This window comes from Thermothielavioides terrestris, chromosome 1 (genome assembly GCF_000226115.1).
Source record: "Thermothielavioides terrestris NRRL 8126 chromosome 1, complete sequence".
In the NCBI taxonomy this organism is placed as follows: Eukaryota; Fungi; Ascomycota; class Sordariomycetes; order Sordariales; family Chaetomiaceae; genus Thermothielavioides; species Thermothielavioides terrestris.
The window spans coordinates 4,962,715-4,985,490 of record NC_016457.1 but is presented as its reverse complement, the minus strand read 5'-3'; the positions used below and the strand labels follow the sequence as shown (position 1 = coordinate 4,985,490).

Genomic DNA, 22,776 nt, shown 5'->3' with positions numbered 1-22,776 from the left:
AAGGCGTAGAGCCAACACAAATAATGTTGTTGCTGCAGCTGCTACACCCGACCGGACCACATCGACTCGACTTGGGTCCGTCCTGGAAAGGCAAAACCATGTCAGCGCTCTCTTCCAGTCCAACAGAAACATTACCTTTGTCCGTCCCACGGTAATTCGACAAGTTGACGACAGGGCCGGCATTCAGACCGCCGGGAACAACGAGCGACGCTAGAGATGCCGAAAGCGTCAGAAGTCGCCATTCACGGTTTCGTTTTGCGCGAGCGAGGGAGGCGGGTAGTGGAGATTTCGCATCCTCAACCTGACCGATAAACGGCGAGGAGTGCAAGATTCACGCACGGCACGGGGGTCGCGGGTTGCAAGGCGGAAGACGCAAGACGAAAGTCAAAGGCGAGCGAGCGACAGACGATGGCCGGAATCGCATTTACACGGATTCGAGAGAGGCTGAAGCCTTCCAAAAACGAGCAGGCCGGGGCGATGGTTGCCATGCCGGCAAAACGCTGCCACGAAATCGAGGCGCAATTTTGCTGGTATCACGATCAAGGGTTGTGTGTTGTATGCTGAGGTTGTTTGCGCATCATGCCGACTACGGAAGAGAGCCCCCGGCGAGGTGAGGCTGCGTGCTGCAGAGTCGCCACGGTAACAGCGTGCCGTGTGTGCCGTGAAAAGGCGCAAAGAGAAAAATAATCGTACAGAGGCGGCTTCCATCTACTCCGTTTTCCGATCCAAACCCGTCGGGGGAAGAGAAGGAAGAGATGGAGGCCCAAGACAGAGTCGACTCGTGCTGCTGCATACCGAGCCAGATCCCATATCGCCATCAAAAGTCGAGGTGTCGCAAGCACCAATTGGCTAAGACCAAGGGAACCTGTTCGACGACAAGGCGATGATGTGGCCGAGACAGGGCCATGAACCCTCCCCACGCCAGCCGTAAACTCCAATCGATTGATTTTTGGGATATCCGAATTGTTCCCAAGCCAAACGCGAAACGAGATGAAAAGGAAGTCCGTACTGCAGCCGAGTCATCGGGCAAGCAGTGTCTGGAAGGGTTCGCATAGAGCCGAGGGATTTAGCGGCCGCCTGTGATGGTCAGTCAGTTTTCCACGTCTTTCTCGAGCATTGAAGAAGAATTGTTGAGCGCCAAGAGAGGAATTACCGTATGGCTCGCGGGCATCGCCGCGCGGAGCCGGATCGCCGTAGCCGCCAGCAGCGCCGGGAGCAGAGTCGCGGGGACGGGAGTCGCGGTCACTGGGACGGTCATAGCGATCACGGTCGTAGCTGGGGCCACGGCGGTCGTCCAGACCACCACGACCTCCATAGCGGTCGCGATCGTCACGGCTGCCGTACCGATCACCACGGCCACCGTAGGCATCGTCGCGATCGCGACGGTCATAGCCACGATCGTCGCGGTAGTCGCGGCCGTAGCCACGGTCGTCGCGGTAGTCACGTCCGCCACCGTAGCCGCGGTCATAACCACGATCATAGCCGTAGCCGCGGTCGTAGCCGCGGTCGTAGCCACGGTCATCACGGTAACCACGCGGACCGCCGCGGTAAGAGTCCTCACGTCCGTAGCCGCCACCATAGGCGCCGCGGCGACGGTCATCGTAGCGTCCGCCACGAGGGTCTAGAGTACATCAGCACCATGCCATAACCACTGCCTGGCAAGTGCTGGAATGACTTACCGCGCTTCGGGGGGCCAAAGTATTTGCCCGGAGTGGGGGTGCGAGGGCGGGAGCGACGAGCCTTCTCGATGTTAAGAGTGCGGCCCTCAATGATCTCGCCGCGAAGGCCTTCCATCGCAGCATCAGCCTGCTCGGATGTCATCATCTTGACGAAGCCGAATCCACGCGACTCGCCGCTGTGGGGGTCCCGCATGATTTGGCATTTCTCGACCTCGCCGTACTTCTCGAAAAGGCGAGTGATCTCTGACTCCTCAATGCGCGGGTGAATGCCGGTCACGAAGAGGTTGGATCCAGGGTTGACAGCGCTCTCATCCTCCTTGGCACCGCCATCGTTCTTCAGGGGCGCACTGAGTGTGAGAATTAGCCGGCGAATCTGGGTGGCTTGCGCTAGATGGAAGAAATTGCATCGAGGACGTACCGGTCGTTGCCGTTGGGCGACATCGAGCGACGGCGTGAATCACGGCCATCGTCGCGACGAGGCGATGCACTACGATCGCGGTCGTAGCGAGCACCATCATCTATTAGCGCCAGTCAGTTCTATTCAATGTGATGCGTTGACCATAGCAGCAGCGACGCGTGCGCCTGCCGTGCAGGCGCAACCCGACCACGATGGCGAAGCAAGAGTCGAAACACTTACCGTCAAAGCGATCGGTGTTCGCGTTCTCGTAATCCATCGAGGTGGTAGCCATGGCGATGGATTGATTGACTGTTGTACGGTTTGATGATGTGGTGGAAAGGAAAACGGGTTGGTTGAGTTGAGTGGACCTGGCGGAGAAAGTGGTTTGGCAAGCGAGGCCGAGATGCTGAAGTGGAAAAAGGGAAAAAGAGATTATCGAAATATGTGGATTGGGAAGATGGAAAGAAAGCCCCTCTCCGTTCCTCGCAATCGAATGAATCGAAATTCTGGTCGGGGTATCGTGTTAAGGGCAATAAAGAGCTGCGAAGCTCCGGAAAACGGGGCGAGTGCTTGTCGAGGCGACGCGAGGCAGAGGAGAAGAAGAGGCGAAATTTTTGGAGGTGACGATGTGTTCAAGCACAAACAGTCGCGCGCCTCTGCAGGTTGACCCACTTTTTATTTAGGCTAGCCACAAGCGGTTAATGCCTACCTTACTTGGCGCCCTATTTGCTGACCTCGCAGCTCTCTCAAGTGCCCTGAATGTTCAATTCGCATTCCACGCACCCACCTCAACTCGAGCAACCTTGTGGCAGTCAAAGTCGCGGCCACAGTCAAGTCGAATTCCTAGCAATTTGAGGCTTGGCAGCTCCGTGTCTTACTATGTGGGAGGAAGGCATCGGTCTTGTTCCACTATCTCCATGAGGCAGGAGCGCTGAGCTTGCCTCCCGTCCATTGGATCTGCAGAGGTGGACAGCGATTGGTCGCCCTGTTGTCCATATCCGGATGCAAGCGAGGCCCGCCGTAAGCAAGGCTGCAGCGCCACCAGAGGTGGGATCCTCAAACTCGCCGCCCGCCCGCAGCAACGAGAAGATGGTGTGCGGGCTCTCAGGAAGATGTTATATGGCTGATTCCCTATCCGAACTACTGAACGGTGCTTGCTACACAATCTTTGACTGCGTTGTTCACCTGCAGATGTTGCATCCGGCACCCTCCTAGAGGTCCCCCCACGCACCGGACGCTCCATGCCTCCAATCCTCCCGCAGCGTCTCCTCGCTGTTGATCTGCGCAGGCGGTCTCTCGTCCAGGAACCGCAGCGCTTCCACCGCCTTCCCGCCGCACGCCCTTTCCAGCGCCAGGAACGCAAAATGCCCGCCTACGACCGGCCTGGCCATGAAGTAGATGCCCGGGAACCCTCCATCGCCTTCGGTCTCGTACTGTTCGGGCAACGTCAGCAACGCCGAAGTCCCAAGATGAACAAGTTTAGGCAAGTGAAACCGCCAAGTATCCTGCTCACGAGGACAGCCAGCAACGATGGATAAGCAGTGCGGGAAGGACATACCAAGTCGGTAAACGGCCGATCTGTGGATCGACATCTCCCGTCAGCACGAACCTCACTCAACGCCAACAACACTCTGAGGGGGTCCAAAACAGGAGAAGGAAAACTCACCAACAACGGTCTCATTCACCCACCGCGCCACCGCCGTCAGGATCTCCGTCCTCGTCTCCTGGCCCGTCACGGCCGCGGCAAAGAATTCCCAGTCGCTCTTGGTATAGAGGTGCCTCGAGTCCAGTGGCAGACCATACTTCTGCATCACCGCGTGGTACCAGTCGCTCTGCATCTGGTACACCCTGTCCGGGACAAACGTCTCGCCGCCGCCGCCGCCGATCGGCTTCTGGCCGCCCTTCTGAGGCGTCGAAGCGATGCCTGACCCCGCACCGCGATCCTTGACGCGGAAACACAGCAGCGAGTCGGCGTAGAGGTTGTAGATGGTCGTCCACGACCCGTACCAGGTATACGCGAGCTTGGCGTGCGTCCCGTCCCGCGAGATGGCGTACTCCTGCCACTTGGCGATGTAGTCGGCCGCGACGGCGCGGTAGTGGCGGGCATCGGCCTCCTCGCCGACGAGCGCCGCGATCTCGCCCATCGCGCGGATGCCGATGATGCCCTTCAACGCGAGGTTGGTCTGGTTGGCCAGCCAGCCGGCGAAGTCGTCCGTGCTCAGCTGGTTGTGCGGGATCAGGGACTCGCGTTCCAGGTAGCCCGTCCACTGCTTCCACAGCTTGTAGGAGCGCGAGAGCCACTTCTTGGCGGCTCTCGAGCCGCTTCTGGTGGATCGCTCGTCGCCGGCCGAGCGCAGGTCTATGCCGTACCTGTCGATGTGCTTGTTGTTCCGACGCATCGAGGCGGGGAGCGTCCTGGCGCCCTCGCCCGCGGCAGTCCGTACGAACGCAGGGTCCGTGTCGTAGCGCAACGCGTTGGCCAGGGCGAGCCCCATGATGAGCATGTTCCCGCACTCCTCGACCGGCATGTACTCGTCCCGTCCGTCCGCATGGCCCGTCGCGTTCGGGAAGTGGGTCCCGAGGTCGTGCATGCTGTAGTCGTTCGGGTACTGGCCACTCAGCTGGTGTTCGAGGAGCGGCTCCAGCAAATACGCCAGCCATTTCGGGTTGGTGTAGAGGAAGAAGGGGAATGCCGGGAAGATGACGTCCACCGTTTGGAAATTCCCGTCCGAAGAGATCTCCTTCAGGAAAAGCAAGGGGTTCTCCGGAGTCCCCGAGAACTGCGTTGCGCCCAGGACCTGGCGGGCCGAGAGCGCAGCTATGTCTTGGTAGTTCTGAGAGCCAGAGTTGAACGCATCCTGCCCAAGCGAATCCGAGTAGTTTCTGGCCAGGGCTGCTGCGGTGTGGAAATCGTCATAATGGTAGACGATCAGCTCGTCAGCAGTGGAGATGTACGATTGCCACAGCGGCTTCATGTGAGCCAAGCCCTCCGCCCTGGCGAACTGGGCTACATAGTCTTGGACCAAGGCAAACGTGAACGTGACGCTCTCCTCCTTCTTCTGGCAGCCACCCAGCTGCTTCCCGCCGTGTTTGAATGACCTTGAAAAAGCAAATACCGGCTCGTCTTCCATCACCCGGCGGAACCTTCTTTCGACTTCGTTCTTCAGACCGCCGTGCTCAGCGAAGTGCTGCCGCAGCAGGGCAGACGTCCCGCTCTGGTGCTGGACACTCGCGGGGCCCGAGAAGTACAGAGTTCCCCATTCCGCACGGTCAGCGAACTCGGTGAAAAGTTGTTCCTCGGCGCGAGCGACCTTCCACGTCTTGAGGGCCGTGCCAGAGCCGCTCCCAGAGCGCGCAGGCTCGTGCAGATCCCACTTGACCCGGTTGTCCCTGTTCCCCGTGACCCACTCGCCGTTGACGTCGGTGTAGATGCTGACGTCCAGGCACCCTTCGACGATGACCGTCAGGTACGCAGCGGGAATGGACTGCCTGAAGGTTGACGAAGGCGTGATCGGGGACAGGAACGAGAGCGTCAAGCGTGCGGACCTGCTTGGCGAGGATCCGGAAATGCGATACGTCAGGTTGGTTGTTGACGCATCGAAGCTTGCGCCCAGATACTCCGGGTGCGCGATTTCATAGGCCTCGTGGTTGCGCTCGAGGGAGTCGTGGGGTCTCCCGAGGAGGGGATAGACGGTCCCGGTCTCGGGGACGGACGCCATGACGGAGAAGCCGACCTACCCCAAGAGTTAGCGCACCTGGATAAGGCCCGGCACCACGGGCTCGCCCACATGAGCTCCAGTCCAGAACATAGGCCAGTTCTCCCACGGCACATCGCGAGCATTGTATAGCCAAGTGCTCAAGTACGGGTTTCGAACGAGCAGGGGCAGGACATTGGGAGTGAGCGTCGATGCGCCGGCCACGGCAGCCAGCGCTACGAGGTTGCAACGCATCTTGGTCCTCGATATGAAGTAGCGCTGCCAGGGTGGAATTGAATCAAAAGCTCCTCATTTGTTCATCTAGGACCGTCGCCGCAACGATGGGCCCCTCGGCAAAGAGGACAAGCACCAACCGGAAGCGTGAACACAAGACCAATGGGTCAAGCGCAAGCGATGGTGAGGATGATGATAATCCTGAAAACAAATAGACTACCCAGTTCTGCTGTGTTAACAGAGCAAGCAAACAAAATAGAAAGAGAACCCAAAGCGGTTCCAGGGAGGTGAACCTCAAGCAAGTGAGCGGAGGAACCACCGGCGAAGCTGCGACAACCAGATGACCAGATGACGCTCTGGTATGGGTCGGTTGCCCCTGCTCCTGCAGTTGCATACAGGGGTGCAGCCGGGGTGCCAGCCAATCAATTCGGAGCCACGCGGCCCGTCTGCAGGGCTGAATTGCGGAGTGGTGGATGTGGGGTTGAGTGCCGGGCTGTCGGGGGAGGGGCTCAACTGATTCAGGGGCACTTACGCTTGTGTACCCAGTTCACCAGAGCCACGAGCTGGGACATTTGCCTTCGATTCCATGTAATGAGTTTCCACGATGCTTCTCGGTCTTGACATAGTGCGGAACTCTTACCTGACGACGATCGTCCTCCTTATGGGGGTATGTTGAGGTTGATTGCTGGAAGAGTGGATGAACCTGCAACGAAACACCGAGATGGACAAATTACCGAGAATCACGTCACAGCTGACAGCGTCCAAGTCAAGGGGCATCGTAAAGAAGTCCATGTCGTGATTCCGGCAGAATATTTCATGACATACAAGCTCGATACCAGCAAGAGAGCCCAGCGAGTCCTCAGCCTGTCGACAAAGGTTCTCAAATCGGAACAACGCGGGCTGCTCCTTGCCATATAAACCGCATACGCCATCATCCCTTGCTGTCTCTAATCCTCAAAGGCATTGGCCAATCCCCCAACTAAGCGTCCACAGACGCTCCATCATTGCTGCTCAAAGTGGCATCATCTCGTGGGAATCGTCCCACGACAGAACAAGATAATGTAAAAGATAAAACACCAATGACAAGCTCAGCTCTAATAGAATTGTCCCGCAAAGAAAGACAAAAGGAAAGACCCCGTTAGTTGCCGCGGAAGAGGAACTGCAGGTCTTCCGGGCTAAGAGAGTCCATCGCCGCATCATCCGCATTGATCGTCGAGTTGATCATGCTCGTCTTCTTCTCCTGGAGGAGAACCATCCGGCTCTCGACCGAATCCTCGATGCAAAGTCGGGTGATGGTGCACGGACGGGTCTGCCCGATGCGGTGGCACCGGTCAGCAGACTGCCACTCACTGTTTCGCATCCACACATGGTCAGCACTTTGCAGCTCGACGAAGTACGACATCAAAGAGAAAGACGTGACGTACGCTGCAGGATTCCACCATGGGTCAACAATGAAGACCCGGGACGCCTCGGTGAGATTCAGGGCGACGCCACCAGCCTTCAAGGAAACCAAAAAGCACTCGACGTCCACGTTCGTCATGAAATGGTTGATCGAGGCCTGCCGCTGAGCCGGGGTCATGCTGCCGTCAAGCATGACGGTGGTAATTCCGGCACGGCGCAGCCGCCACTCGATGAGCTGCAGCATGGTCGTGAATTGAGAGAAGATGATGGACTTGTGTGAGGCATTGTCGGAGCGGAGCTTGTGCAACTCGTGCACCAACAACTCGATTTTGGACGACGAAGTCCAATTCTCCATCTTGATCCGGTTGATGATTGACGACTTTTTGACCATGGCCTCGTCCTGCTCGATCTCCGGTTGCTCGAGGTCGATGGACAAGGGAATGTGGCACTGGGGACAGTTCGGGTCCGTCGTCGAGTTCAAGTAGCTCCTGACGCACGTGCGGCAGAAGTCGTGCTTGCAACGGGATCGAATCGCATCCTCGGCGGGTTCGTCGCAGATGTTGCACACGAGGATGTTCTGACCGCCCTCGCTGTTCTTCTTCAATATCAGATCCGGGTGGTCGGCCACCTGCCGCATCTGCATAATGAGACCGAAGATGTTGGCGTAGTTGTTGAGCAGAACGCCACTGGCCACGTAGGTATCGAACTTGCGTTGGCTGTTGGTCATGATGCTGTTGGCAAAATCATTCTCCTCCTCACCAAAGAACTGACGCTCGACATTGATCTCCTTGACGGGCAGCTCCATGGAATCAGTATGGTCCTTCTTGAGCCGGCGCAACATGATGCGGTCCGTCAAGATCCGCAGCTTCTTGAAGGCCTCAGCACCGCGGCCGCGGTTACCGAACTTCTGGATTGGGTTGAGGAGCTCCTGGTTGAAGACAGACACGTGTCGCATGCCGCCGTGCCCGCAGCCCGTGCAGTTATTGTCGTCGTCCATCTGCCACTCAAGCGTGGAGCACGGGCACTGTTTGCAAAGGTAACAAGAGAATGGACGAACGTTGAGGAAACGGATCAGCGAGAAAAACTCGCCAATGCGATTCTGCAGGGGCGTGCCGGAGAGACACCACCGGTAAGTGGCCTTGAGGGCGAAGCAGGCCCTTGCCGTCATTGTCGAACGCGTCTTGATGCAGTGCGCTTCGTCGAGGATGACGCGGTGAAAAGGTGTCAGGTGGATGATAGACTTCTCCTTGAAGAGGCCATCCCTGCGCTTGAAACCCTTCTCCTGCTTACGGTACATCGACTCCAGGCTGTTGTACGACATGATGATCACGTCGTATGCCTTGAGGTCCTTGACGGTAAGGTTCTTTGACTTGGAGTTGGTGCCGTGGAGGACGAGGGTTTTGAGAGTGCCATCCGTGTAGGACTCGATTTCGGTCATCCACTGCATCAGCGCGACGGGAGGCGCCAGCACTAAGGACGGCTTCTTGGCTGGGAAGTCGGACATGATGAGGGAGACGGCTTGAATAGTCTTGCCGAGACCCATCTCGTCGCCAAGAAGCCCACCTTTCCACTCTGTTTTCTCCATCGCCATCATCCACGCTAGGCCTTCAAGCTGGAACGGCTTGAGCTGCCGAGAGATGGACTTGGGTTGTTCTGCCTTGCCGGCCTTCAGAACGGGCATGCTCTCGAGATCCGTCCACATCGTCCTAAGCTCTGGATGGTGCGTCTCGAGTCGAAGCCTGTCTTTCCTGACCCGGCGTAAGCTCGCATATTGGCGATAGGCGCGGCGAGAAGTCATCGCCAATTGGACAGCCGAGCGAACAGCAGGGGCGGGCCCAGCTCCGTCTTCGTCTTCATCGCCATCGCCCGGATCGCCGTCTCCATCACTGTCCTCAGACTCAGAAACAGAGGGAGCATCAGACAAAAGGGCATCGGCGCCGAAAGTAGTGTCACTATCATCATCTTCCGACAGCATGTCATCCTCTTCGTCTTCAGTTGCTGGCTCAGTCACCGCCTTCCCAACTCCCTTGTTGTTCGACTGTCGGGAAGTGGTCGCGGATTTGCGTGCAGTGGCACCTCGGGGCTCGCTCAGGGGCTGAAGTGAATAGTCGCTGTCATCACCTCCCGAAAACTCCGCGGCCGCACTCTCACTATCTCCAGAATCAGGCATGGCAAGTGCCCTCCGCTTGCTCACAGCTTTGCTCGGGTTAGAGGGTCGGGCGGCAGCTGGACGGTTCGCGGCTTTGGACCCTTTTGCGGCTGTAGACACGGATCCGCTGGCATTAGGTTCTGAGAGTCGCCCCGGGGCTCGCGCAGTAGCTGGCTCCGCCAGGGATCGCAAGCTACGACGTAGTGCAGGCCGAGACTCCAGTGAAGGCTCAGTGAGCCTTGTTGCCGCCGCATCTTCCTCGGCCTGGAGCTTTCGTGCAAGTACCGCATCTGGCGAGGTGTCGGAAAAATCTTCCTCCTCGCTGTCATCAATAACATCACGCTTGCGCTTGCTGTTCATGGAATATATGCTTTTGCGGAGGGTCCCATTCGCAGGCGCTTTCACGGCGGGTAAGTGCACCTCTATCCGATTCAATCGCTTCACCGAGGATGATGAAGTCAATCCTGAGGTTTCCATGGGAGTAGGCGTCGCAGTGTAACTCGTGAGAGGAGTCGCATAGCCGCTGCCCACAGAAGGGGAAGCCGAGGTCAGAAGAGACGAGGAGTCAGATGTCTCGCTTAACCCACTGCGCCGGCCTGCAGCAGGTCGCTTCGCCGATGTCGCCATGTCAACCTGGGCAGATGCTTCTGATGTTCCGGTTAGCAGAAAGATGGAGGAAGGATAGCCAATTTGTTTTGAAAAGTCGGCTGCCGAACCAAATGGAAAGTCCGACCAACAATGAACGCGCGAAATGGAGAAACGAGAAGAGAGCGAGCCTTACCGGCAATCTCGTCGGCAGCTGCCGACCGTCTTGTTCGAACCATCGCGCTTGCGTGGCTATAGAACGCGATGCACTCGAGGTTGGGGAACTTCCAATCCTAAAAAAACAAGAAATTTGAGGCGTGTTTGAGACGAGTTGTGAGTTTTTGAAAGGGATGCTGCCCTCAACAAAGAGAACAAGTACAACCGGGCAAGAGCACTCAGCAGACCCAATCCAGTCAAGCTGCAACCCAACCCTGCGGTGCACTTGAAAAACAAGAGATGGTCGTCTTTCTGCAGCTGTAAAGAACGCCAGTGCTTTGGAAAGGCAGAACTGCGGGAAAGCAGAAATTATCGCCACCTCCTTTCGAGACAGGGCCGTGGGAGGAACCGAGGGCGCGCTTCTTGGGACGCGAAGGCACGTGACAGGTGGGTCCCGGCCATTTAATGCGCAGGCAGCAGCAGGCAGGGGCGGCTGCTGGTTGGTCAGCGCCTTCGTCAGCACTAAACTTGGTTTGCTTCTTGGCAGGTTGTGAAGGCTGCGTGGCCCAAAGTCAGGTGCTTTGGCGTTGAGCGAGTTTAATGGAATTCGCCCCTCCTCGCGTCAAAGCGTGTCCCCAATCCAAGAGACCCCAATCCGAATTCCTGCACCGCCAAGTTCGCTTTCTCTTCTTCTCTTGAATTACGGCACGGGCTATCGGTTTAATCCTCCAGGATGTGAGTTTTTGAAGCTGACTTTCAGGTCCAGATAGCAATTTCACTAATTCGACTTCAGGTCTCGACAAAATCGGCAACAGCGCCGTATCGTCGGCCCGTTCGTCGGTCGCTACCGCAACATCAAATGGCTTCATGGACTAACAATGCATATAGGCAATCAGCTCTGACGGACTTTCTAGCGGTTGGTTAGGTTCTGGTATTTTACGATCGGAATGATCGCTGACCCAGCCTCAGTCACACAACATATCTGCAAATCAGATCCGCTTGGACGCCGAAGCCCGGCGGAGAGCGGCGCAGATTGACGACCAGCAAGGTGACGCGAATACCCACAGCAACGGACAGTCTTCGGCTGCTTCCCCAGCTGCGTCTCCAGCGGTCGATGCCAGCCCTGCACAGACCACCCGCGCAAGACGCAGCGCAGGGACGAGTCGGCGGGAGGAGGAGGCGCGGAAGAAGGAGCAGAAGGCTATTGACAAGATCAAAGCCAGCAAGAAGTTCCAGAAACGCAAGCGTGGACTCGCAGACTCCGAGGACGAGGATGATCTCGCCCGGCTGTTAATGCAACGCTCCGCTCCGCTCCCCGGTCAGATGGAAAATTGTGAACTGTGCGGGACGCGATTCACCGTCACCCCCTATACCAGAAATGGACCTAACGGCGGATTGCTCTGCAATCCATGCGGCAAGGAACTTGCGAAAGATGACGCGGCAGCGAAGAAGAAGGTGAAACGAGCGAGCGGCGGCGCGGTTGGCAATCGCCGTCAGGTCCAGAGCAAAATCTTGGACGGCACGTATTCACTCGGCGCGAAGAGTCTGATGACTCTCTGCATTGAGACTCTTGCGAAGAACATTGACCTCGCCGAAGACTTGGGCGATTTGCCTCCGCAGATTATCGACAAGATCGCCCGCAAGTTGTCCAAGCACCGTCTCCTTAACCCCACAACGCTCAGCCTGTTCTTGCAGCCAACGGCGGAGGAGGTCTGCGTATACGATGGTGCAAAGCTCGGATCCGATGACTTCATCCGCATCTTCCAAACCGTACCGGGTCTGAAGAAGCTGAAGATCCGTAACGGGATCCACTTCAGAGACGAGGTCCTGGACTACCTAATCTCGCGCCACATCCGGCTGGAGGAGTTCTACATCCACGGGGCGAATCTGCTGTCGGAATCGAAGTGGAAGGAGTTTCTGCAACACAAGGGCGATTCCCTCCGTTCTCTATGTGTGTATTGGACAGACAAGCACTTTGGCAATGAGGTGCTTTCACTGCTCCAAACCACCTGCCCTTCCCTGACCCGGCTCAAGGTCTGCCACAATCAGCAAGTCACGGACGTTGGCGTCGCCGCCCTCGGCAATCTCAAATCCCTTCGTCACCTCAGCCTCGACCTGCGCAACGAGATCCACCCGGATGTATATGTTGACCTCCTCAGCAAGATCGGTGCCAACCTCGAAACCCTCTCGCTCGCCCGCGTGCACGGCGCCGACAACACTGTCCTGGACGCCATCCACAGGCACTGCCGCTCGCTCGCCAAGCTGCGCATCACCGACAGCGAGGAGATGACGGACGCGGGCTTCGTGCGCCTGTTCAAGGACTGGGCCAACCCGGGGCTCGTCTTCGCCGACCTGCAGAAGTGCCGCCAGCTCGATTCGGCCCACCCCCGGGAGAACCCGGACGGCATCGGCTTATGCTCCGGCGGCTTCCGCGCGCTGATGGAGCATTCGGGCAAGACACTCAAGCATCTCAACGTGCACGGCTGCAGGCACATTGAGGCGGCTGCGTTCGAGGAGGTGTTTGCGCCTGGGAAAGTCTACGACGCCATGACGAAACTGGAGATCAGCTTCTGCGAGGAGGTCACTGATTTCGTGGTCGGCAGCATCTTCAGGAGCTGTCCGAACTTGCGCGAGCTGAATGTGTTTGGATGTATGAAGGTCAAGGACGTGCGGGTGCCGCGGGGGAAGATCCTCGTTGGCGTGCCCAACGCAAAAGGGATGGTTATCGAGGGTGATGATGACGGCGAGGAGTAAGTTGGTGGGTGGGACAGGCAACAAGTCAATGGAGGTATGCAGTTTTTTTGATGGTTTCTTGTGTGTAGTTTTGCATGACCCGTGACGACCCTCTGAGCCGCACTTCTACGGTGTCTGGAGGAACGGGCACAGGGATCCGGTCGCCATGTTGTCATGACTGGGTTTGCGGTTGGCACATGGGTGGCTTTACATGATTTGGAGTCAGTTGTCATGAGGGGACGGCTTCGTCGTCTAGGGACTCCTGCTGTTCTGTTCTTGACGGAAGATACTCTCCCAAACGCAATCTTCGAGCTAGGTCTGCTCTGGTGTTCACTGCGTTCTGGCAACGTACCCAATACAACTACTGTACACGACCTGCCAGTCTACCATCTCCGGTTACCTCGGCCTCATGAGCCATTTCACGGGCCTCGGTCGTTTCTAAGTGAGAGAATGAGTACCCGTCGAGCAAATCGAGAGTGGGCGAGATTGAGTCATCGAGGGGTAGGCATGCAGGAGCTTGTGGCGTGAATGTCTCCGTCATGATTGCCAGTCACCTCCCCCCCCCTTGACTTACCGACAAGGACTAAGGAGGTAACTATAGCAGAGTCAATCTTGGGCAAAGTCTTGGCTTCATTCTTCTCATGTGCCTGGGAACACCCGACCCACGGAGGAGAATGCGGACCGAGGCAATGTGGACGGTTAGCAGATTTGAACCTGTGGCTGTCTCTCACATGCCTTTCTTCGAGTTGTAGTCCATTCGACCCCGCCCATGTGAATGCTAATGAATGAACTATGTAGCCGTCCATTACACAACGCTTGCCTCCCTGCCCCGTGCACCGGCGTCCGTCCCGTCATCCAAGACAAGACTTTCGATCGTTGGGCTTGGCTCCCAAGCACTGGGGCCCATCGGCATCAGTCGTCTCTCGCTTGTGCCCCGAAATCTGGGGGTGGCTGTGGCGAGGCCGGGGCTCTTGGGGTCGCCGCCGTTGGGTTGGGACGAGTGGTGAGGTTCCAGAAGCGCAAGGTTGGCGGTGGAGCAGGCAGGCCCTGGTTGATGAGCGTGCTTGGCCTTGGGATCCTGGGAGTCACCACTGGGGGATATTGTGGGGTCCGGGGAAGCTTCGTGATGCATGCCCGCCTGAACTTACACTAGATAGACTAATGTACGGATTAGTTGCGTCGTGATGTCTGGTCAAGGGCGTGATCAGGGGTGCATCCCATCGCCATCCGCATGCAAGTGCGCTGTCATATGCCAGCAATGCTCTCCTCCATGCCCGAAGCCCGGAACGAGGTAAAAGCAGCGGCGGGTTGTCCCGATTCATAGCCGACAGGCCGATCACCGGCCCGGTGTTTGGGGTAACTGGCGGTCCTGTGGTATTCGACGGAGCATGTGCAACGCCAGCCGTTCGCCGGAGCCCTCAGTAACTACACAGTATGTGCAGTGTACTACAGTAGGGTAACTAAAGCAGCAGATCGGACTCCGAAGCTCCTGGTCCGAGTCGTGAGAAGTACCTAGAGAAGACGCGAAGCTCGGTCACAGGTCAAGCATGGACGCCATTGTTGCTCTTCGATGCTACGTCAAACATCATGCGGCCGGATAGTGTAGCCCTCTGGTGCTGCTGGCGGGAGCGAGGATGATCAAACACAACTGGTAGGGTCACAGCCGTCACATCCTGCTGGGCATCGCAGTCATGGTAGTCATGGATGTACAGAAGCTTCCATGAGGATTCCGAGGGACAATCTGGCTTAAGGCGACTCTTCCAGATCCAGCACCCTCGTTCCCTTGTCCAGAAAGTTGTACTCCGTAGATAGGACTCAGCTTCCTGGACCCCTGGTGAACTTCAACTTTAGAAGACTGGAATCGAGCTTCTGCTCTGTCGACGGCGACGAGCTTCTGGTGCATGAAACCAGGGAGAATTCAGGCAGACCCAGTGGGTGAGCGAGGCCAGCAGTCTTGGCGCCTCAAAGTTCGGACGGGAGGGGCAGCCAATTGTTGGCCAAAGACCTCTTGCTCCGTCAGCAGAAGCTTGTTTGAGCGTTCGAGACCAGTGGAGACGGCCCAACCGGCCGTGGCACATCAGACGCGGGTCTGACCTGTTTCACCCGGACAATGGGAGGGGAGGCCCTGCCCTTCTGGAAAACCTGGCTTTCCCCAAGCGGTGTCCGCTGCGCAGCTCTTCCACAGGTGCAATTTCGATTCCGTTGGTCAATTGGCCAGGCCCCCTGTAAGCCGATCGGAAGAAGTCGGGGGCTCTGTGGCTGGCCGATCCACGTCCCTCGTCTTTCCCCTGAAAACCCACTTTTTCGCGTGCGGATCCGCCGATTCCATGGGCCCCATCCGGTGGATCCTCCGGCCCCGTTTCTGGTGTGGGTCCGAGCCGCAATGGACTGGAACGGCGCCCAGGGGAGTGTCTGTGGTAGTTACACTAACTGGAGCAACTACACATGCTTCCCGGCGTGCATGTCACAGCCGTCTCTGCACGGTTTATGCGGTGTAACTAGGCGGACCTTATCTTCACTCCTTTGGTAAGGTACCTTCTGCGGTGCTGCAACTCGATTCATTCCGTGAGATTTTCGAGCCCGGGCACTGCGATAGGAATTCTCGGCCCTGACTGCCTGCGCTGTCCAGAACCCCTTGCTGTCCGCCGAGACAGCCGGGCAGCGTCTGTTTCTCGATCCTGGAATGCTTTGGGATTGCCCTGGTTTCTTGCTGTCACCAATTAGGTAACGAACAACGGCGGTCAAGCCCCTGGCTGAAGGGCGCGTGCCTCGTTGCTGCTTGCTACCTGCAGTATACTACTCCGTAGAGGTACACTAGGCAAGGGAGAGAAACTGGCGTGCTCAAGTGGCTCGAGTGGCAGGGCCGGGAACCGATCCCGAACGGGCCAACTGAGAGATTGGGACACGCCCTCTTGACTAAACGGGGAATCTGTGGCCCGTTCCTTGCTGCCTGATTGGAGAAACAGCTGGCCGATTGGGCAGGAGCTGTCGGTCTCGATGTCTGGGGATGTTGGAAGGCACAGTGCATGGCACGGACCCGATGGGGGATTTTAAGGGCACTGGTCATCCCCCAGCCACCCCGACAATGCGTCCCAAGACCGGCGCCAGTTTTCAAATGATGGGGTAGACAAACAGCTGGAAAACAGGGCCCAATGGTTCACGGACGTCCGTTGTCGGTTATGGCTAAAGAGGTCCCGCCAAGACTAATTTCGGAGACTGCCGCTTACAAGTATTTACAATCGCCATGGGGTAAGCGGGGCCGCGACGACTTCGAGCAACATCAACAACGAACGATCGCAAAGACTCGTCGCAACAACTTTATATAACTTTATAAAACCTCAACCAAATCGAAAAAAAAGAAAACCGAGATAACCCTTACCCTAACTATAACCTGTATCCTAACTATAACCCTCACCCTAACCAGCGGGGGGCTAGCGCCGCCCCCCGTACCCCCGGCGAACTAACCGCTTAAACGCCTTGGCGATAGTGCAAACGCCTTGGCGATCGGGGTTATGTAAAAACGTTGTAAAAACATTGCCGACAATTGGCCGAAATTAGTCTTGGCGGGACCTCTTTAGCCATCAGCCCGTTGTCGTTGTTTTTTCTGCGAAACGCGAGCAGCTACCTACACAGTATGATGCACGGAGTGCTGTATTCCGTAGTACCTTATGTATATAATACACTTGAGTAGCGGGACGGTTGGGGCTCTGCTGCTTGCCGTTGGAACCGCAGGGTACCTGTGCAGTATGTAAGTGTGTGTGTGTACTGCGGAGTTACCTTGCTTGGCATTCTCCCACTTCCCACGGGCCCGGGGCGTGGGAGCTTTGACACACAATGCAGGTCGAACCCGACGACGGAACCCGACGCCGCCCCAGCTTCGGCACGCACCCTGGGGCGCCGCACAACGGCACGGCGGTAAGCATCAGCTTCTCCCAAAATTGGATTTGCCGGCCCAGCCACCAGCAGGCAGCTCCCAACAAAATTTCCCAAGACCTAACAACATCCTTACCGGGAGGAACAAGGATTGGATTTGCGTCACGGATATGGGAATGGCAGAACGACGAAAATTGTTGCCGTGCCAATTTGTTCTCACTCGGTTCCATAGCGCACAACGGGGCAGCTGCGGGCCGGGGGCTCCACTCGGGAGTCATCTCGGCGACTCCTTCCAATGTTCCACGCTGCCCTGTGTAAGTGCTTTCCCGAGAAGGAATGCTCGACTGCGTGTGCAGGTACCGCCAAAAACCTAGTATACCTCCACTAAGGCTGAGAAAACAGCGACTGCCAGCGTCCACTTGGGTCGCTGGCCGCCTGGCTTCGTATCACTGCCCGGCCGCTCCGCCAGGGGTCTTGCGACGCTCTGATGAAGCTTTCCACTTTTTTTTTTCTTGTGTAATTCTGCCGCCCCATGTGCCGTCCAGACGAGGGAGGCGTGCGTGGTAATTATCGGCAAAGCGCCCTCGAAGCCGGCGGCCCTTGAAACACGCAACGAAACCGCCTGACAAGCTTCTGTCACATTGCCCACCTCGAGCCGTTTCCCTCTTCGTGTCGGGCATGGGCAAAGGGGCAGCAGCCCGCTGGACGCTGGTTGCGTCACGGGCGGCCAGCGTGCACAAGTTCTTAAACCGGCTCGTCCTCAGCAACAACCGCGTCGGCCGGGTTCTGCAATTGTCGCTCTTCCTGACCAAGGGTTTGGTGGCCCGGACTACCGCTCGCGTTGCCGCATCCACATCCACGAGGACTGCTGGTCCCGGTCGTATTAATTCTAATAATACCGTTAACGGAATCGTGCCTGCTACACACACGCCGCAGGGGGCCGTTCTCGCGCACCTAGCCCGGCTGCCCTGTCTCGATCTCCCACGGTGGATATACAGTCTCGCTTTCCTCGCCCGGCTGTCCTTCTTCCAGTTTCCTTTCCCCCTCCCGGCCCTCCTCGCACCTGCAATGGCGTCGTATGCGTCCAGCAGCACTTCCGACATATCAACACCTCGGTCGGTCTCTCCGTCTTCGGTAGCGTCAGCGCGCTCGTCGCAATCATCTATATCTAGCTCCAAGCGCATGTCAATATCGTCGTCGAGACGCATCTCAGCTGCCAATCCCATGTCGTCAGTCGACATCGCCACCATCGAAGAGGCCATGAGGCTGGCCAACCTCGACACGCTTCGGGGCTACGCCCAGAACCACTACGCCGAGGTGCACCAGTATGCCACCACCGAGTACATCAGTCAGTCGCAGGCCCTGGGCTACCAGATCCTGAACGAGCCCATGTGGAATAAGGGTGAGTCAGCTGGCCCTTTTGCGTCCGTCCTCGATCCCCCGGCCTTCCCCTCTCCTTCCATGTTTCTCGGGGCTGGCTCCATCGGCGCTTCCCCTCTCTTATAAGTGCCCTTCCCTACTGGTCCGCCAGAGCCGTGACAAGCAACGTCGCTGCCTCCGTAGTTTTTTTTTGTGTCTTGGGCAGGCACGGAACGTTGTCCCTCGATTCTCTCTTGCCCTTCCTCTCCCCGGCACCCTCGTCGTTTCGTCAGTTCCCAGGCATATCCACCTTCCTCACTGCCTCTCTTTGGCTCCCTCCCCTCAGCCATGCCCGCCTCGACCTCTCGAGCTCTGCCCCGGCTACGCGCTATAGCTGCTAATTGTTCGCCTCCCCCGCAAGGCTTGTCGTTCACGCCGGAGCAGCGCATCGCCAAGAACTTGACCGGTCTCATTCCGCACGTCATGGAGGACGGCGCCAAGCAGTGCGAGCGCGCTCTCAAAATGATCCGCTCGCGGCAGACAAACATCGACAAGTACCTGTACCTGTCGTCGGTGAAGAGCCAAAATGTCGACCTGTTCTACCGCTTGCTCATCGACAACGCCAAAGAGCTGATGCCCCTCGTGTACACGCCCACCATTGGTGATGTCTGTCTGCAGTACTCGACCCTGTACACCCGCCCGGAGGCTCTCTACATCTCCATCAAGCAGCGGAAGTCCATCAAGACGATTCTCAAGAATTGGCCGTACCCCAACCCTCAGATTTGCGTCGTGACGGACGGCTCGCGCATTCTGGGCCTGGGCGACCTCGGCTTCAACGGTGTTGGAATTCCGGTAAGTCACGTCGGCAGAGCTCAGCGGTTCCCCCGTGTCAGTCCGGGGGGGTGCGGGCGGGTCCCAGCTTACCAGCACCTCGGTCGGCTAATTTGCGCATGCATTAGATTGGCAAGCTAGCCCTGTACACAGCAGCTGCCGGTATCCACCCGGACAAGACGCTTCCCATCGTGCTCGACTGCGGCACGTCCAATGAGGCGAACCTCAAGGACCCGCTGTACCTCGGCCTGCGCGCTAAGCGCGTCTCGGTTGCCGAGCAGCAGGACTTCATGGACGAGTTCATGCAGGCCGCTGCCGAGGTCTACCCGGAAATGGTTGTGCAGTTCGAGGATTTCGAAAGCGAAAAGGCGTTCAACTATCTCGATCGCTACCGCAACACTTACAAGTGCTTCAATGACGACATCCAGGGTACCGGCGCCGTCGTCCTGGCCGGGTAAGTGTTCTTCCCCGGTCCGCCCCACGTGCGTGGGCGTGCCTGCGCAGCATTGTGATAGGCAAGTTTAGCTAACAGGTCGCGTTTGACAGCTACATTGGCGCCGTGAACCTCTCCGGTGTCCCGATCGAGGAGCAGCGGCTCGTCTTCATGGGCGCTGGCTCCGCCGGCGTTGGCGTCGCGAAGCAACTGGTCGAGTACTACACAAAGCGCGGCCTGTCAGAACAGGCCGCCAAGGACAAGTTCTGGCTTGTTGACACCAAGGGCCTCGTGACCAAGGACCGTGGCGATAAACTCGCCGAGCACAAGAAATACTTTGCGCGGTCCGACAACAATGGCCACCAGTTCCGCACCCTCGAGGAGGTCATCGAGTATGTCAAGCCGACCGCCCTGGTCGGTCTGACGGCGACCCACGGCGTCTTCACCGAGTCCGTCGTCCGCGCCCTCAAAGCGTCGGTCGACGCTGGGGGTCTCGGCCGCAGGCCCATTCTGTTCCCTCTGAGCAACCCGCTCAGCAAAGCCGAGTGCACATTCGAGCAGGCCGTGGCGTGGACCGACGGCACTGTCATTTTCGCCTCGGGGTCGCCGTTCTCGCAGTTCACTGTTAAGTCTGGTGACCACGCCGTGACGTACTACCCGAACCAGGGCAACAACGTCTACGTCTTCCCCGGCATTGGTCTCGGCGCCATCCTGGCCAAGGCCAGCCGCGTGACGGACAACATGATCTACACGTCGGCTGCCGCCCTGGCCGGCTCGCTCAACGCCGAGGAGATCCATAAAGGCCTTATCTACCCGCGGATTGAGCGCGTGCGCGACGCCAGCCTCATCGTCGCCCGCGAGGTCATGAAGGCCGCGCGGCGCGACGGCGTGAGCCAGCTCCCCGAGGAGCAATGGCTCGAGTGGGAGGAGTGGGGGGACCCGGCCCTCGACAAGTACATCAAAGCTCGGATCTACAATCCTGAGCTCTGAGTATGAGGCTTGATCCATTGCTTGTCTGCGTCTCTCAGCGATTGTTTCTGCGTCTATTTTTGACGCAATACCAGCGAGGCTTTTGTCGTTGGCCAGCTGGCCGCTTTTCGTCTTTTCTTCGCTGATGATTCCCCCAAGCTTTTGGCTGCTCACTTTTTTCTTTAAGTTTGGACACTCGGGTTGCCCCGTGTTGCCGGGGCCGGGCCGGGATGGGATCTTGCATTGGGACGGGGGGAATATGCAATACTCACAGCGTGCTTGACGCGACGGCAGCGCCCGTTGCTAGGCGCCGGTCGCTGGAATCGGGCATGTTCTGCGCATAGACAAAAGGGGTGCTCATTAGATGAGAGGCGCTCCGCTATGTCGGTCATACACTAATTGGGGAGGGAGCATTCACTTCTGTGGTATAAGTTTGGGCAACGTTAGGTTGAATACACATTCGTTGCATCCTTCCAAACATTGTGCTTGGTGTCGTTACGCTTCTCGTGTGTGTTGGTTAGCTATAGCCCAGCGTCGAAATATGGCCATACCCGGGCTGCGTGGTTGCCAACTATCTCAAACTGCCCTAATCAATGCTGCTCCGGTAAGTGTCACTTTCACCATCCCGAGACATACCAGACAATTGTCGCTGTCCCCCAGCGGACGGTATTGTGGACAATTCCCTTTCTGGCTTCCTCACTGCAAGGCGATGCCGATACGGAGGCTTCGAGCTCGGACTCTTCGAAAACCCAAACCACCCAACCAATTTGCAAGAATCCACCTACCTACCCCGCCCCCGCCCCAAAATTTTCTCTAGCTAGCACAGAAAATAAATTCCCTCTATCCACTAGCCACCTTGCCCTATTTTCTTCCTATACTACTAAGCCCTATAGCCGATAAACTGATTTAGCTATACACTTTCTAGCCTTAATTACGCTCGATCAAGTTCAATTGTAAATGTCTAATATTAATTCTCTACTATTAGAAGTTTCTAAGTGTAAGTTGCTAATAGTTTTTATAGTTGCTTATTATCTCCTATTATCGCCTTTAAGTCACTATCTATTAGAATATCTAACCTCGATTAATTATTACTATAGCACTTTAGCTTAGCGACTTTATATTTTCTAATACGCTTCTTACTTTAATATAGACTAAGTATAAGAACTATAAGATAGCCCTAGAGCTTATAATATAGATTGTAAATAAGCTATATTAATCTAAGTAGAACAACGTCTAAATGCTATTAGAGTAGTATTAGGTAAAGGATTCTAAATTATTAACAATTTTATAGAACTATTTTCTAATTTATTTCTAGGATATTAAATATCTTTTTATTATTAAAAAATACTTTAAAGGTAAAGAAGAAGTTAAATATAAATAGAACTTATACTAATCTAAATATACCTTTATAATAGTAATATTTATTTTTTTTAATTATTATAATCTAACTGTTAATTATTAATAATATAGTAAAGATCAAGGCCTATAACCTATTTATATCTATTATCTACTATCTATTAAGTATAGTAAAAACTTATATATTAACTACTTCTATTCTAGCTATAGCCCTAAATACTTATTTATTAAAAGTAGGTTTCCTTTATATTTTATAGCTCTAGAGCAATGTTGATTAGACAATAGAGACGAAAGAGCTTAAAGAGCAATAAGAGTATAAGAAAACTAATAATTCCTAGCTATTTATATTTACTATAGCTATAGCGACGACGTTAGTCTAGTATAAAATATAGAAGAAGATTTTAAAAGAGACTATTAAAGTATATATAATAGAGGTTATATTAAGTTAAATAATAGTATTAATAAACAATAATAATGAGCTAGAGGACAATACTATAGACAAAGAGCTAGAATTAATCCTCTAAAGATAGATATATTAGGTATAGAGATATAGGCTTAGATTTAAAATAGAAATAATAGATTAAGGTAATAGATATATAATTATTAAAGAGTTATCTTAACGTTAATACAATATACTTTAGATATTAACAATAACTATTAACAACTTACAATAACTATCTTTGCTCTCTAATAACTATCGACCTTCTAAGATAACTATCTCTACCCTAAGATAAGTATCTCTACCCTACAATGACTATCGACCCTCTATAATAACTATCTCTACCCTATAATTACCCTCCCTACCTAGCTATTACCTTCCCTACCCTATAAGCATCCTCCCTACCTAGTAAGCACCTTCCCTACCTAGCTATTACCCTCCCTACCTAACGAGCACCCTCCCTACCTAGCTATTACCCTCCCTACTC

General features: G+C 55.7%; 5 protein-coding genes across 5 annotated transcripts; 2 read left to right on the top strand and 3 right to left on the bottom strand.

Annotated features, from left to right (window-relative positions):
• Positions 1-887: 887 nt before the first annotated feature.
• Positions 888-2,688, bottom strand: THITE_2108702 (uncharacterized protein). The gene is made up of 5 exons (XM_003649727.1): positions 2,317-2,688; positions 2,098-2,197; positions 1,680-2,026; positions 1,154-1,621; positions 888-1,077 (listed from the first exon to the last, which is right to left on the bottom strand). Exons 1-5 carry the CDS (start codon positions 2,366-2,368, stop codon positions 1,067-1,069), a joined length of 978 nt encoding a protein of 325 aa, XP_003649775.1. The 5' UTR covers positions 2,369-2,688; the 3' UTR covers positions 888-1,066.
• Positions 2,689-3,098: 410 nt separating this feature from the next.
• THITE_2108701 (uncharacterized protein) lies at positions 3,099-6,345 on the bottom strand. Its single transcript, XM_003649726.1, has 4 exons — positions 5,865-6,345; positions 3,743-5,810; positions 3,635-3,654; positions 3,099-3,509 (listed from the first exon to the last, which is right to left on the bottom strand). Exons 1-4 carry the CDS (start codon positions 6,024-6,026, stop codon positions 3,288-3,290), a joined length of 2,472 nt encoding a protein of 823 aa, XP_003649774.1. The 5' UTR covers positions 6,027-6,345; the 3' UTR covers positions 3,099-3,287.
• A 688-nt stretch (positions 6,346-7,033) lies between these two features.
• THITE_2108697 (uncharacterized protein) lies at positions 7,034-10,673 on the bottom strand. The gene is made up of 3 exons (XM_003649725.1): positions 10,337-10,673; positions 7,430-10,202; positions 7,034-7,354 (listed from the first exon to the last, which is right to left on the bottom strand). The coding sequence occupies exons 1-3, from the start codon at positions 10,377-10,379 to the stop codon at positions 7,144-7,146; spliced, it is 3,027 nt and encodes a 1,008-aa protein (XP_003649773.1). The 5' UTR covers positions 10,380-10,673; the 3' UTR covers positions 7,034-7,143.
• Positions 10,674-10,864: 191 nt separating this feature from the next.
• Positions 10,865-13,592, top strand: THITE_2108696 (uncharacterized protein). Its single transcript, XM_003649724.1, has 4 exons — positions 10,865-11,031; positions 11,090-11,128; positions 11,185-11,212; positions 11,266-13,592. Coding segments are annotated over exons 1-4 (1,854 nt in total). The 5' UTR covers positions 10,865-11,029; the 3' UTR covers positions 13,051-13,592.
• Positions 13,593-17,364: 3,772 nt separating this feature from the next.
• Positions 17,365-20,687, top strand: THITE_2108695 (uncharacterized protein). The gene is made up of 4 exons (XM_003649723.1): positions 17,365-18,304; positions 18,683-19,113; positions 19,221-19,546; positions 19,639-20,687. The coding sequence occupies exons 1-4, from the start codon at positions 17,581-17,583 to the stop codon at positions 20,513-20,515; spliced, it is 2,358 nt and encodes a 785-aa protein (XP_003649771.1). The 5' UTR covers positions 17,365-17,580; the 3' UTR covers positions 20,516-20,687.
• Positions 20,688-22,776: the final 2,089 nt, after the last annotated feature.